Source organism: Heteronotia binoei, chromosome 8 (assembly GCF_032191835.1).
Source record: "Heteronotia binoei isolate CCM8104 ecotype False Entrance Well chromosome 8, APGP_CSIRO_Hbin_v1, whole genome shotgun sequence".
Classification (NCBI taxonomy): Eukaryota; Metazoa; Chordata; class Lepidosauria; order Squamata; family Gekkonidae; genus Heteronotia; species Heteronotia binoei.
In genome coordinates this window covers 84068604-84084651 of record NC_083230.1, presented here as the reverse complement: position 1 = coordinate 84084651, position 16048 = coordinate 84068604, and the positions used below count along the sequence as shown (strand labels likewise).

The 16048-nt window shown below is 42.8% G+C and overlaps 1 protein-coding gene across 1 annotated transcript in view; it reads right to left on the bottom strand.

Annotated features, from left to right (window-relative positions):
- The window catches only part of SOX10 (SRY-box transcription factor 10), a 29195-nt gene extending 16030 nt beyond the window's left edge, over positions 1-13165 (bottom strand). The window contains exons 1-2 of the mRNA XM_060245472.1: positions 12981-13165; positions 11505-11957 (exon numbers count right to left, since the gene is read on the bottom strand). Of these exons, the coding sequence (XP_060101455.1) occupies positions 11505-11914 (410 nt within the window). The 5' untranslated portion in view covers positions 11915-11957; positions 12981-13165. The remainder of the gene's footprint in view (positions 1-11504; positions 11958-12980) is intronic.
- Positions 13166-16048: the final 2883 nt, after the last annotated feature.

The window sequence follows — 16048 nt, the reverse complement described above, 5'->3', positions numbered from 1 at the left end:
AATTGCTAATAGGATGGACAATGAACCCTAAGTGTGCAACACTTATGCTCAACTTTGTTTTCCTGTGCTAAAAACCTGTAAGTACAAGGACTGGTTACTGATTTCACCAGCATATGGAATTTTCATTCCTAGTTTCCTACTTATTCTATTCCCTCCTATAAACGTTTCCAGATAGAAGTCTCTCTCCAAAATCAGGGGGTAGAAAAGGGGGGGGGACCCAAGGAGAAAGATAGGGCTTCCAAACACATGTACATACATGTAAAACAGACATGCGTGCCATTTTTATGCATGGTATAGCCCCTGAGCATTCACATCGTTTTCTGAAGCCCATATAGGAAATGTAATGGGTTCCAAATGTATACAATCACATCATGTGCATCTGGCTCGTAGGAATTTATGGTAAACTGATTATGTACTTATGGGGTGCACATGCAATTTTCTCAGCAGAAGCTATAGAAGACATTCTTCGTGCCTCAAGCTCTTGAGTGTCCTGTGGCTGGGTATATGAACCTGAGAAACTTTGATTCATAAATCAGCTTAAGCTCAGAAATACTTTGGGAAGGGAAAGGCTATTTGTTTTATTTATATAACACCGTCAGCTTCTCATTTGCAAAATGTGAACATGAAAGATGCACCTCACAGGCCTTTTATGAGGAATGCAGAGGGAGCATAAGCGAAAGCAAAATGTGTATTATCAGTGTTTCATATCTTCCAACTGATAGCATTTGGTAATTATAGGTGCCCCCCCCCACACGGTGTGCATGCAAATATCCACATATACCCTAGAGGCTCAGATACCACCACAATGAATGCCACAAAGAATACCATTACCACAAGCAGTGCTGTTTGATATCTGTCTCTTTAGAATTTTATAATAGAGGTTCCCAAAGGGGAAAGGTTGAATTCAGGGAGAGTGCTGGGGCTCCTACGGCTGACTGATTTTCCCAGAACTTTGTGAAAATGCCTTACTGCAGCAATCGGCAACAACAGCACTAGATCTTTCAGTACAGGAAACTGAGAAAAGCAGCCCCTTTTAGATATTACTGCTAGAAGATACTTATACACTCTGAGGAAATACTAATCCCCCTCCCCTTATGTATTCTAGCATTCAGAGAGAGAGAAGAGTAAGTTTTTTATACCCCACTTTTCCTCGTGGCGCAGAGTGTTAAAGCTGCAGTACTGCAATCCTAAACTCTGCTCACGACCTGAGTTTGATCCCCAGCGGAAGTTGGGTTTTCAGGTAGCCAGCTCGAGGTTCACTCAGCCTTCCATCCTTCTGAGGTCAGTAAAATGAGTACCCAGCTTGCTGGGGAGAAAGTGTAGATGACTGGGGAAGGCAATGCAAACCACCCTGTAAAAAATGTCTGCCGTGAAAACGCTGTGAAAGCAACGTCACCCCAGAGTTGGAAACGACTGGTGCTTGCATAGGGGACCTTTCCTTTCCTTTCTTCTACCTTAAGGGAGTCTCAAAGCCACTTACAATCACATCTCTCTCTCCCCACAACAGGCTGTGAGATAGATGAGGCTGAAAGCTCTGAGAGAACTGCAGCTGGCCCAAGGTCACCCAGCTGGCTTTATGTGGAGGAGTAGGGAATCAAACCCAATTCTCCAAATTAGAGTCCCCCGCTCTTAACATCTACACCATTCTGGTAGTTGCAATGCAGGAGTTGCATGTCAGCAAGTAGACCAGACAAGATCCTGGCCCTGTGGAAAACATGAATTGCAGGACGGACTGGAGACACTCGGGTTGCCACACAAGAACTCAATGGAGCTGCAGTGTCTGGAAGAAGGGGCATCTGTTATGTTTTACACACAGTTCAGAGCATAAAGACAACCAAGTTTTTGCTGTTATGGGAGATATTTGCTATGTTCTGTGCTACAATGATGTTCTGGAATGTCTCTTTAACTAAGAACAATGCAGGAGTCAAGATTCAACTTTAAGACCAATGAAGTTTTATTCAGAATGTAAGCTTTCGTGTGCTAGAAGCACACACCATCAGAAAGCTTACATTCTGAATAAAACTTTGTTGGTCTTAAAGGTGAAACTTGTCTCCTGCTTTGTTCTACTGCTTCAGACCAACATGGCTGCCCACCTGGATCTATGTTTAACTAAGAGGACCTAGAAACATCAGTCAGTCAGTTTTAATTCTTCGAAGGGATGGCAAGGTTTTCAGGGAGTCCATACCTTTAAAATTAACACAGGTTGGCATTTCGAATGTAATAATGCCACACAGTAAAGGAGAAGAGCATTAAAGATGTTAAGGACACTACCAGGCATTCTTCAGATCAAGACAAAAGAAGCAAAAGACCTTTATATTTCACAAAAGCAGTTCAGGTTTTGATATCAGCATGGCACATCGACTTTTCTTGGCACTTAACATCATTCACATTGCTCTGTCTCTGATTTAAACCTGTTTTTGGTTTGCTTAGGCCGTTTTCGCACTAGCGTTTACTCCGGCGTAGCACCCCATTTACCTCCGGATCTTTTCCTGGTTTTCCCACCTGTTGCTCCGGCGCTGCGGTTTGCTCCGGCGCTGCAGGGGTTTCACGCCGGAGTATCTAGATCCACCTCCTTCCGGAGTTTTTGAAAACCTCCGGATCCACACCGGATCCACTCCTCGGAGTTTGCTGTGGGAAATCCATCCACGCCGGATCGACTGCTTTGTGGGCGTCACCCTCTCCCTTTCCGTCCTCCCACCCCATCCACCCCCTTGGCCAATCATCAGCCTTTCGCGGCGCTTCCCCAAAGTGCCGGCATGGCTATTTTTTTTTTTAAACTTCACAGTTTTGCGTAATAGCGATATTTCGAAATTAACAAATAGAAAAAAAAAACCCTCCTGGAATAGCCTCAATTGCCACTTCAATTGGTTTCGTTAGATTTTTTTATTATTATTATTGACTTTAGTTGCGTCATTTCGCTGTTGCGTTATCTCAATAATGCGAAAACAAGGCCATTCCAGCAGCTGCAAGTGGAAGAGTGGGGAATCCAACCCGGTTCTCCCAGATAACAGTCTGCACACTTAACCACTGCACCAAACTGGCTCGCCTGGGCTGGAAGAATTTCTTGCGGGCCATGGCTTCTCCAGCAGTGAGTGGCAGGCCCCGGAGTCCAGGTGGAGCTGTCTTTCTCCAGTGGGTCAGTTCCCTGCCGCCTGTTTTGCGAGATTTCTCTTGCTTCGCCTCTTCCTTGCGGCCGGGAGAGGTGGGTGCCAGCTGCCCTTTCCCTTTTGCGCATAAAGCACCAGCTCTCTGGCACACACAAACGCGCCCACACGTGGTCCGCGTGCAAAGAGGGGAAATAAATACTAAAGCATCATCTCCAAAGGCTGCCAGGAAAAAAAGAGAAAAAAGCCCTCTTTTTCCCCCTGACTGGCTGCAGACCGCGCTTGTCAGGGGAAAGCAATGCTTCGGAAACCTCAGGCATATGGTAATAGGAATGGCTTTTTTGGTGTGTGTGGGGGGGTCTGGCGGGGGCGGCGAGGGGAGGGGAGGAGGAAGCGGAGCGTCAGCAGCGCGGTCAAGGCGAGGGCAGAAGTTCAGGCAATTGGTGGTTTTTGAAAGTGTGTTGTGTTTGTTCTGGATGCGGGTGCGGATTCCTCCAGCAAGACAGGGCGGCCGTAGCCAGTTTCGCTGCCGAAGAGGGTGAGGGGGGCTGGGGTGTGTGAGCAAGGGCAGAACAGCTCGGCCTCTGATGCCCGCAGGAGGCTGCGGGGGGGTGAGGGGTGCAATCTGCAGAGACCGGGGGCGCTGCAAGAGAGGGGAGGGGAAGGCGCAGGAATCCCCTCTGTGAGACCTCCCCCCCCCGGGCTTTCAGTTGCACCGCTCGCCCCACAAACGCCTGGAATCTTGGGTTGCCAACCCCCAGGTGAGGCCTTGGAATTATACAACTGATCCCCACGGCTACAGAGATCAGTTCCCCTGAAGGAAATGGGATCTTCCGAGGGTAGGTGCTAGGACAGCATATAGATTCGTAGACGAGTTGGAAGGGACCTTCAGGGTCATATAATCCAACCCCCTAAAGGGCTGTGGAGGATTCTACAGCTGCAGCCAATCCATAAGCAGCAGCAGCACACGTGATGCGGTTTGTCCACGAAAAGAAGGGGAGGGAACAGCTCGATGTTACGTTAGTACGTCCTTACGCAACCAGACTTGCGCTTAAAAAAAAAATGATTGGCAGGGCATCGAACTCAAGTCGATGCCAATGGGAAAACGATTTGAGCCGGGGCTTCAGCGAAGGCGACTCCGCAAAGAGTCACTAGTGTGAAAACGAGAAAAATGATCCGGACATAATTACGCCGCGGAATAAGGGGAGCAAACGCTAAGTGCGAAAACGACCTTAGAGTGTTTTCCTACAAGATGCTAAAACTGCCTTAAGCTTCTTTTGCATGCTGTTAACATTTCATTGTTAACATGGAAAAGAGGCATTTGGAATGCAAATAAAGATCCTGAGCAACTGCAGGTTTAACTTTCACACATGCCTGAAAACAACCTTAAACAATGTCTTTAGAACACTGACTTTCACCCTTTCTAGACTCTCCACTTACCCACCCCAAGTCACAGCCAGGGATTTTCAAGGCAAGAGACATTCAGAGGTGGTTTGCCATGGCCTGCCTTTATGCAACAACCCTAGACTCCCTTGGTTAGGGTTGCCAAATCCAATTCAAGAAATATCTGGGGACTTTGGGGGTGGAGCCAGGAGACTTTGGGGGTGGAGCCAAGATCAAGGCTGTGACAAGCATAATTGAACTCCGAAGGGAGTTCTGGGCATCACATTTAAAGGGACGGCAACCTTTTCAATGCCTTCCTTCCATAGGAAATAATGGATAGGGGCACCTTCTTTTGGGGCTCATAGAATTGGACCCCCTGGTCCAATCTTTTTGAAACTTGGGGGGTATTTTGGGGAGAAGCACTAGATGCTATACTGAAATTTGGTGCCTCTACCCCCAAAACACCCCCCCCATAGCCCCAGATACCCGCGGATCAATTCTCCATGATTTTCTATGGGAATAAATCTCCATAGGGAATAACAGAGTTCCCAGCAGACGTTTCCCTCCCCTCCCCCCGCTTTCTGATGACCCTGAAGCGGGGGGAGGGCCTCCAAACCGGGGGATCCCCTGCCCCCACCTGGGGATTGGCAACCCTACCCTTGGTCATCTTTCATCCAAGTACTAACCAGGGCTGACCCTGCTTAGCTTCCAAGATCTGGCTTTTCTGGGCTATCTGGGTCAGGGCTTTCTAGACCTCGCACTCCAACCCATGCAATGTAGAACCCACTTTTAATTGTTGTCTTAAAAATAATTTTACTGCTACCATCCCTATACATCTTTCCCCTTCTCTTGATTTCTTCTGCCTTCAAAATATGTTTGTGCTGATGCTGATGTGACCCACTGCATTGCCTGCCAGTTTAAGACCAGTGCTCCAACACATTGTACTGTTTCTAAGCTCTAGTATCCAGCTTGCTGACTTTCACCATTCCCCATTGAAGCAGCACCAATAAAATAAATCACTGTCGGAATGACCTACCAAACACTGCTGCTGCCAAACCACTGATCAATGAAATGGAGATTGCATAGGAATCTCAGACAAGTCTCGCTGAAAGAAATGGAAGCAGCGGACCACAGTCATATGAGGCGAACGTAATCTGTGTCTTGCAGAGGTTCAAATCTAAACATTATCATAATACCAAAGTACTATTTAAGGCCTCAAACATTCCAGCCTCAGAACTGCAGGCTAATGCTATATTTCAGTTTAGAGTTTTTAAAAGACTGCATTTTCACGTAATGTTTATTTTGAAATATTTCTGCTGATTTCTGAAGTGTTGGCAGTAGAGATGTTTAAAAAAAAAGCCTCAAGGAAAGCGTGTAGAGCCATTTTAGTGAGGAAACACACAAGGAACTCTCTGTTAGCAAAGACAAACAAGGCAAAGCAAATAAAGGAGTAAATCAAGGTTTTTCACAAGGCAGCCATGTTGAATTGGCCCGTGTGGGCTGTCCTCCTGAGAGGCACAGGACAAACTGGGAATAGCACTGTTCTAAAGCCAAAATTGTGCAAGCAGGACAAAGATAAATAATATCAGTAAAACCCAAAAGCTCAAAGGGACCTGAGTATGACCCTACTCTCTCCTTCAGGTCAATGTTTAACACCATTTACTACAAGAAAGGAAACATCAGTGTCCGGTTCACCTCATGTTGGGGAGCATAATCAATATACCCTTAGCCATAATAATAAAAAAGTTGGTGATGGATGACCAAAGTCTCTAAAACATCACAGGAAATCATCACCCTCACCCTATTCATTAAAAAATAATTGCAACTATGGATTGAAGGAAATCTAAACCCAAGATATCATCAGTGATTTCACCACTTCACATAACAAATTCCTCAAATTAGTTTTAAAAAACAAAAGCTGTAATCTTGTATGATTACTGGATGCAGAGGAGCCATGCAACTCTCCTTTTCCCCCCTTACTCTATCCATAGAAATAAGATATATTTCAATTTGAAAATCTTGTGGCACCATAAAGAGCCATGTTACAGGGGAAATGTCTTGAAAGTGAATACCTTAAAGACACTCCCCCCCCCTCCAAAGTATTGTGACATAAGCTTTCATTTGATATAATAGGCTCTACTACTGGGGCTGCCAACAACATGGAGAAAAATCTCCTGTCCCTTTAACAGAGGCTTAGTGTGTGGAAATAGGCAGTTAAAGCTTTTCAGGGCATAGTGATAAATAGTATCACCTGATAAATAACATCCCATTAAGACTTAGCTAAAGGGCCAAGGCATTTTTGTTTCATAGGTCTGGCGCATAAAAGCTATGCCGCTATTAAATTGACTGTGTTTAAAACTCTTTTGTTGTTTTGGCTGCAAAAAATTGAATGTAAAATATAAGGCATAAAAAGGCTGAAATGTAATTGTATGTTCTCACTCATACATACCAGTAGCGTGACAAAGATGAACTAAAGATGTTTTAAGTGGCAAACATGAATTTGGCCTAAAATGGGTACTCCACTTACGTAAATTTGTCAGATATATTTCAGATGTTAATTTTCCTGTTGAATGTGCTCTTTTATTTATTATAACATCTGTTATTTCTAAATCTTTATATTTTTCTAATAATTAAAAAAATTGTTCTAGCTCATTTTTTAAAAAGTAAAATGTGGGAAATGGGATTCTTTTAATGGTATTTGACCAGAACTGTCTAGTATATGACAGAGATTTTGGCTGGTATTCTACCATTCTACTGAGCAAAGTTGTGAAACCTTCCTCCAGTTTGCAGAGACTTCCTCCAGTTTATGTTGAAGGAAGGTCCCTTAGGCTAGAGGAAGGTGTGCTATGTGGTGTGGTAGGATACGGACCATAGTTAATCCCATTGCAATTCTCTGTCCCTAACTGCTAATGTGTTAGTTGCATGTGTACATCTTGTTGATATGGATATGATTGAAGCATTGGTTGTCTTATTGATTTATATCTCAACAGCAAACTTCATACCTAAACAAATTTATACTGGCAACAAATGCCAAGTTGAGTTTCTGAATAGGTAGCCAGTGAAAAGAAATCCCAGTCATAATTTGGCAGGCACCAAGGAAATTAACATACATCAACATTTTCCATAAGTACAAAATAAAAATCGGTGTCAGTTTGCGGGGGGGTGGGGGGGGTGGGATGCAGTTCTGATTGAACTAATCTGGAAATGCATGAAAATTTAAAATTGTTCCTAGCCTAAAAAGGAATTAAACCTGCCTGGATACAAAAACCAACAGTAAGTCCACTTTTAAACTAGCCACATATCAGTACCAACAGTTATTCCACTTTTAAACAAACCATATATCAATCCTATCTTTTACTATTTGTAGCAATAGCAGATTTAGTGGTGACTATTTACATGAACAAACAGATATAAAGTGTAAATATCTCCACTTTTAAAAATCATTTGTGTAAAATATTTCATCCACTGTAACTATACAGGATTATGAGAATTATGTAGAAACATTTAACTGACTTCCTTGGATACAGTTAGATAAAAATAGGCTTGCACAGAATGGATTAATCAGCATTGACCTTTAGGAATCTCATTTATAGCCTATCACATCTCCCCATTTTAGTTCTCTGAGGAAGCCATTTTGTCTCAATTGCCCTGAAGGCAAACAAATTAGGAGAAGACATTTGATTTAATAAACAGCAAATAGTTGCTTACAGGCATTATTAGAAACATAAAAAAGAGCCTACTGGATCACACCAATGATCCTTCTAGTCCAGTACCCTGTTTCTCACAGTAGACAACAAAGTGCTTCAGAAGGTCCATAGCAGAGCCCCAAGTGTCCCCCTCTTCCCCCTTCCTCACAGAGGAGACTTAAAATAAAGGCATAAAAATAATGGATTTAAATATAGCCCTACAACTGAACTTCTGTTTCTATCTTCAAAAACCCCTCTAGTGCCTCCCTGAGACCTAGGGTTGTCAACCCGCAGGTCGGGGGAGGAGATCCCCTGGTTTGGAGGCCCTCCCCCTGCTTCAGGGTCATCAGAAGGAGGGGAGGGAAACGTCTGCGCTCCATTATTCCCAATAGAGACAGATTCCCATAGGTTATAATGGAGAATAGATCTATGGGTATCTGGGGCTCTGGGGAGGCTCTTTTTTTAGGTAGAAGCATCAAATTTGCAGCATAGCATTTGGGGCATCTCCTCAAAACACTCTCCAGAAGGTCCAGTTCTATGAACCCAAAAAGAAGGTATCCATATCCTTTATTATTTCTAATGGAGGGAAGGCATTTAAAAGGTGTGCAGTCAGAATGTGATGGCCAGAACTCCTTTGGAGTTCAATCATGCTTGTCACAACTTTGCTCCTGGCTCCACCCCCAATGTCTCCACCCCCAAAGTCCCCAGATATTTCTTGAATTGGACCTGGCGAACCTACTGAGATCCAACAATGGGATTTATTTCTGGCATGATATGGCTGAAAGCAGAGAAGCAAAAAGGCTGGAGACCCAAACACTTTACTTAAATTTATTCTCAGTGTTTATAAGTTTAAAAATGGTGAAGAAAATGAGGCTGGAGTGGGGGGGGGGGGTGTTGAATGCCTAAGGAAGCAATGAGGAAAGTGCTGAAGCTATTTGTGGGGGTGGGGAAGAAAAGCCAGAAAAGAAGCAGAGTTCTTGCCCTTACATCACGTGGATGCTATGTGGTTCCTCTCAGCAAAACTGCTCAGTAAAGCTGATCACATGAATTAGGCTTCTGCTTCTTTAGATCCCTTGAAGAAATGATGGCTCGACCATGGACAGGAGAAGGACTTGAAAGAACAACCAGGACTGGGGGATTTTAGCCTGGATATTGCTTATATTTGGCATTCATCCATCCACCAAAGCCAAGACATATGACAAATTATAACATGAGAATAGCCGCTTCCATTTTGCTCTTTCTAAGTGTGGATCTATTATTCAAATTTTCCAATAAAATCTAAAATACTAACTTTAATTCTGAGGCCAACAAAGTTTTATTCAAAACGTAAGCTTTCGTATGCATGCGTACTTCTTCAGACAATGGAATGGGATACCCCATTCCATTGTCTGAAAAAGTATGCATGCATAGGAAAGCCTACATTCTGTATAAAACTTTGTTGGTCTTAAAGGTGCTAGTGGACTTCTACTTTGTTCTATTTTTTCAGACCAACACGGCCGCCCACCTGGATAAAATTCTGAGGATTCAACTCAAAGAGCAAATTATTAAGCTTCAGTTAAGTTGTGTTGAATTTTAACCAAATTCAAAGGATAGCTTGCGTTGGCATCTTCCAGGCTTAGGGCATATATGATTAGTTCAAAATGCATTTTAGACTTCAATCTTGTCAGTCCCAATTTCAAGACAGTATCTAGTGGCCTGATGCAGTTTCAGATTTAGCAATGTCATAACTCTGGTCCATGGAAAAACTAGGAAGAATTATTACAAGGATGAAACTAACAAGAGATTTCCTTGTGTTTTTTCTTTAGGTCAGTGGCCTGGCATGTGAACAGGTAGCAATGAAGGAATAGTGTTTTCATAATAAGTGACGTCAGAGGCATGGTCCAATAGGTACCTATGATATTCTTACAACTGCTTTCAGGTCACAATTCCAAACTGCAATTATGCCCTGCAAACGAGTCAATAATTTCTACAGAAGCAACAAGCTGGGTTTTGAATGCTGGATAACATGGTGTCTTTGCAACAGAACTGCTTTCTTGATGGAAAATGTATGGATCCCATGTAACAGATGAGCAGTTATGGTGCAATAAATTAATACTCGAGAAAGAAATTTAGAAATGTATATGACTTTGCATGAGTAAAGAATGCCCTGTGCCTATGCACCACTAGAATTAACCCTGATTTGTTTGTATTATGTATGGAATAACATAGTCCCACGAACAGAAACTTCTGCAAGGATGCACCATCTGACCCAGTCTACAGAAATAAGAATCATACAGAAAGAAAATGGCATGGTGGCAGTACAGGAGACCTTATCTTCTAACTCTACCCCGTTATCTCTTTGTTAGCATTTTCACTATTCTTATTTAGACCTCTATTGTCCCTACCTTTATCTGCAAATTCAAAATCTGTACCACCTGCAGACAGGAAACAGCCAGCTATTGATGTCTGTGGCTAGACAGCATCAGAATGCTCCTTAATGGGGAAAGGAGGGGGGGGGCAGAAGCTGACTTCTTTTCATCCTTGCCCTATTTGTCCACCCTCCTATCAGCAGCCTCCTCTGTATTCAAGACTTGGGTTCAAATATATTTAAGGGAGTCAAAATTAAAATAGGTTAAATATTTTACAGCAACAGACACAGCCTCACAAGATTTCAACTCCAAATGCTTCAAACCTGAATATCCACAAATCATGAGCCATGTTTTAAATTGTGAGCTGAAAAATCAGCCTTTAAAAAAACAACAAAATATTTTGCACATTTGCTGCTCAGCTTTTAAACAGTGAAACAGCCACATTTATTTTCTTTCAGCCAGAAAATCTGAAAAGTTTATTTATTTGAATATTATTAGCCATATTATTAGCCATGAGTCAGTTTATCATAAGACTGCTGATTTTGGACTTTGTACTTATCCGACTCTTAAGAGATAGTTCAGCACTGTCCATCTTCCAACAGAATAGCCACATTCTTTGATTAGGGATGAAAGCTTTACAAGAAGACAAGAGTGAAGACAGAAGGAATGCAACAGGTCAAAAGAGGAAGGTGAACAATATAGTGTATGAAAGACTTCTTGGGGGCTGCCGTTAGTGGCAAGGTGAATTGGTCTCAGAATGGAACAGCAGAGAACTGAAAATCAAAACATGGACTGAGTTTTATATTGTCATAGCATAGCTGAGACAGGAAAATTCTTTTAGGATTCATTATCTGGTTTTCCTGACCACTGTACCTGTTCTCCCATTATCACTATCAAGGTAGTGCCACTTTCTCTTTGCTTCATTTGTCTCCAGTGTGCCCCATTTTGCCCTCATCTTTTGTGATTCCCCCATCCATTCTTACCTCCAGAGCTTCCCCAGCGTCTTACTAAGCTCTGCATTGTGGAGGTGAGGATACTGGTCTGCCAGCTTCCTCCGGGCAGCCTGCGCCCACACCATGAATGCATTCATGGGCCGCTTGACATGGGGCTTGCTCTTGCTGCTTCCATTGACCCGCACTGGCATGGGCACCAGAGTCCAGTCGTAACCGCTCAATACCTGGCTCACTGCCTCCCGGATGCACACTGGGAACTTATCGTCGTCCACCTCTGAGTCCTGCTGCTCCTTCTTCACCTTCCCCATCTCACCGCTGCTGGGGCTGGTCAGGTGAGAGCTGGCGTCTGATGCCATGGAAGGTCCTGGTGAGAGGCAGTGATGGTCTTCAGAACCCACAGGACTCATCTCCACCTCAGAAAGGTCTTGATCATCTGTCATTTTCCCCCTCTTTGTTTTATTCCTCAGAAATCAGGTCTTCAAACTGGAACTGATCAAAAATTGTAAAAGTAAACACCAAAGGGGAAAAATTGTTCCAAATATCCTAATAAACTGTCAACTAGCCAACAGATACTGAATAAAATTACCAAGGAAGGAAGTTGCTATACTGTACACAGCTTATGGGCTCTGAAAAAGATCAAATATAGATACTGGAGATTTATATTAACTGGAAGCTTTTTATGCATGCTGTAAAGTCTGTCTAACCTTAGAACATCTGAAGAATCTGAAGAAGTGAGCAGTGTCACGAAAGCTCATACCTTACCAAAAATTTTGTTACTCAAAGGTGCTACTAGACTCTTACCCATTTCTGCTGCTTAGAACGTGTGTTTTGGTGAGCACATTGACAATATATGGAGGCTAAGGAAGTGTGGAGGAATCCAGGACCCTGGAAAATAAACCGCACTCTCTAATTTCTCCCTCCAAATATTCCCTGGAGTTCACATTTCTAATTGAAATTTGTTGTAAGATTTCTGTTAAGAATATCAGCACTTGATGGAGAAATTGAGGACTTTGCTATTAAACAAGAATACCTTATGCTTGAGTTAGAGATAAATTTGAAGTGTGTCTTTAGCACACGGTGCCATTTGAAGCTGACTAGGTAAAAAAACATGGTGGAGTGGAGAGGAAAGATTTCAGCTTCATGTTCTCTTCCTGTGTCATGTATAGACTGAACATTTTTTTAAAAATTCAGAGTATATATAACTTCTAGAAAATCCAAGGCTTTGGCGCACACCATCATTTCTGACACCCTGAAGTTAGATATTAGCCATCCTCAAGGGAAAAAAAGTGCTAGAAAAAAGTTTTAACCCCACCACCCGTTCCCTACCATACATTAAATTAAGCTTCAAAAGTTATCTGGTTTTTAAATTTGTAACTATCCTTTCAAAGCTAATTTGAAGAGAAGAACAATAGCTTTTAAAATGTAATTAAGAAACTGAAGGGGAAAGAATTTTTAAAAAGAGAGAAGAAAGAGAGTAAGTTGCCAAGTTCAGGTAGGAAAACTTACCTCTTTCGATCTTTCTGTCAAATCCTGAGAGAGCTGTAATTTGTATCCCAATAGCCCTTCTGTTCTCTTGCAAGCCTGGTGACTTTCAGGAGCTCTGTGCTGAGGAAACTCTCAGACAAGTGCCATTGCTAGGGGGCGGCTTGGTTTTTCCTAATACCTTGGATGAATGTCTCTCTGACTGGCTTTCTGCTTCACACTGGGGGAGGGAAAGGCAGAGGGAGGAGCTAAGTGCTCTTTATAGCCCAAATACATTCATTATATGCAGGCAAAAAGATTCTTAACCCCCCCCCCACCATCTCAAGCCAACACTTGTTCAGATAGAGGCTTTTTTTGTAGGTTGCTGAAGTCACCTTTTTATTTAATTTGCTTTATGGTGAACACTTAACAGCGGGCATTTTTAGGCCATTGTACCCACAGTGGCATGAGAGAGGACTGTATTTAGAGAAGTTGCTTTACTCATGACTGAAATCCTATGTGGAACAATCATCCTGTGTGTCTGTCTTTCTGTGTATAAATTGTCACACGTGGCAATTGTGGAGTGTTAGATTTGGCCAGAGCATCCTAGGATGTACAGTGCAAGCGTGGATGTACAGTGCATGCATGACAAATTGCATGTATGTACAGATAAAGGGCAGAACTTGTATGCTGTATGAAACGTTTTCCTTTTCTAGGTTTCCATTCCCCCTGTGTGTTAACCATTAACACCATAGGGGTTAAGGGGGAATACAAAGATAGCATCTTTACTTCTTGGCTATTGAAATCCTCACAGAATGGGGCATTTTCTGCTTCCACGAGCGATGTAGAATATTTTAGAAATGATTGTGATATCAAAACATTATCTTGTAATGGCTGCTAGGGTTGCCAATCCCCAGGTGGGGGCAGGGGATCCCCCGATTTGGAGGCCCTTCCCCCGCTTCAGGATAATCAGAAAGCGGGGGGGGATGAGAGGGAAATGTCTGCTGGGTACTCATGATTCCCTATGGAGACTAATTCCCATAGAACATAATGGAGAATTTATCCACGGGTATCTGGGGCTCTGGGGGCCCTGTTTTTTGAGGTAGAGGCACCAAATTGTCAGTATAGTATCCAGGCTCTCCCCAAAATACTCCCTAAGTTTCAAAAAGATTGAACCAGGGGGTCCAATTCTATGAGCCCCCAAAGAAGATGCCCCTATCCATTATTTCTTATGGAATGAAGGCATTTAAAAGATGTGCGGTCCCTTGAAATGTGATGGCCAAAACTCCCTTTGGAGTTCAATTATGCTTGTCACACCCTTGCTCCTTGCTCCACCCCAATGTCTCCTGGCTCCACCCCCAAAGTCTCCTGGCTCCACCCCCAAAGTTCCCAGATATTTCTTGAATTGGACTTGGCATTAATGGCTGCGGATTGCTAAATCTGCCATATAAACATTGTATATTCCACACTGGGAACATGGCATCCAGTACAAGAAAAAACTAGGGGTGATATAATTAAGAACATTAAAAGTACTAATTGGGGGCTTATGTGGAACAGCAGAAAAGTTTTCATTTGTTTAAGAACTTTTTTTTAAATAGACCTCTGAAAACTCAATAAATGTACCTCAGATTGCATTGAAGAAGAGAAGGCAAAGCTGTTCTTTTGTCATGTTACAGCCACTGTCCAATACACTTCCATGAAAGTTGCAAGTATAATGCTAGCAAAGAGAAGAATCAAGTTTTCTCGATGATAATGAAAGTTCATTTGGAAGGCAAAATGTGTATCTTATGTAGTTAATGGCTTTCAGGAATACAGTGATTTATTGAGGGAAATGACATGTATGTTAAATTCAAGACATCAAGGTTTCAAGCCTTTGTTTGAATTTGGGGAATACAAACTGAAATCTATAGGAGCACTTGTAGCAGCTGCACGACTGTTCAAGTTACTTCTGGCAAATTTGCACTAGGGCAGTAAATATGAGTTGTCTTGTAAATTGTTCATCATACTCTGAGTGCTGTGTGAAGCTGCTCCTCTGCCGGTATTTTCAGCTTCACAGTTTGGCTACAGAAGCTGGCCCTGCAAAACATTAAATCAGGCAGTAGTATTTTAATTGCACTTGATGGAGCTTCTCATTTTAGACCACAAGCACTTACCATAACAGTAGTACATGACAAATTTGGGACATCTGACATATTCCTGTATTGCATTGCTACGAGCCATGTTGTCATCCTAATTAAAACTTTCATTTTCTCTTGGCTGCTAACAATGGGAACTAAATAGTGACCCATCATTGTAGTTTTCTTAGCATTTGTGCCCTTTTAAAAATCAGGCTGCAAAGTTAACTCAGAAATCAGAATGAAAAAATCCGTAACAGAAAAGGATAATGTTCATGCCTTGATGCTCCTAGGGCCTTTTAATTTTTTTCTCTCTACTGTTTGCTGTGGGGCAAAAAGGAAAGTTTTACTGCAGGCAAAGGAAGAAGATGGCTGAAGAACAGGAGGTAGGGTAGATGCATCTTCTCTAATCACTGCAGATCTTTTCAAGCTGCAAACCTAATCTGTGGCAATGGCACAACAAAAAAATCTCTTGCAGGCAGTGTCCCCTCTAAACTGAGTTAGTGTGAGCTAGTGCACAGTTTTTAAGCCTCCAACTCACTCATTTTTGTCTTAGCTCAGGAAAAATGGCCCCAGAACAAACTAATTTATGCAGTAGCTCACAACTTTTAATGCCAATAGCTCACAAAGTAGAATTTTTCTCACAAGCCTCCACAGCTTAGAGGGAACATTGCTTGCAGGTACTGTGAATATGGTCTATTAGTGCTGTTCTTCGTTAACACAAGCAAAAACATAGACCAGGGGTCCCCAACCAGGGATGCCAGCCTCCAAGTAGGGTCTGGGGATCCGCTGGAATTACAATTCATCTCCATACTACAAAGATCACATCCCCTGGAGAAAATGGATGCTTTGGAGGGTGGACTCTGTGGCATTGTATCCCACTGATGTTCCTGTGCTCCCTAGGCTCCATGCCAAAATCTCCAGGATATTCCCAATCATCCTCTGGCAGCCCCTGGTAACCCTATCCCCAACCTTTTTGACCCTGCAGATGCCTTTGGC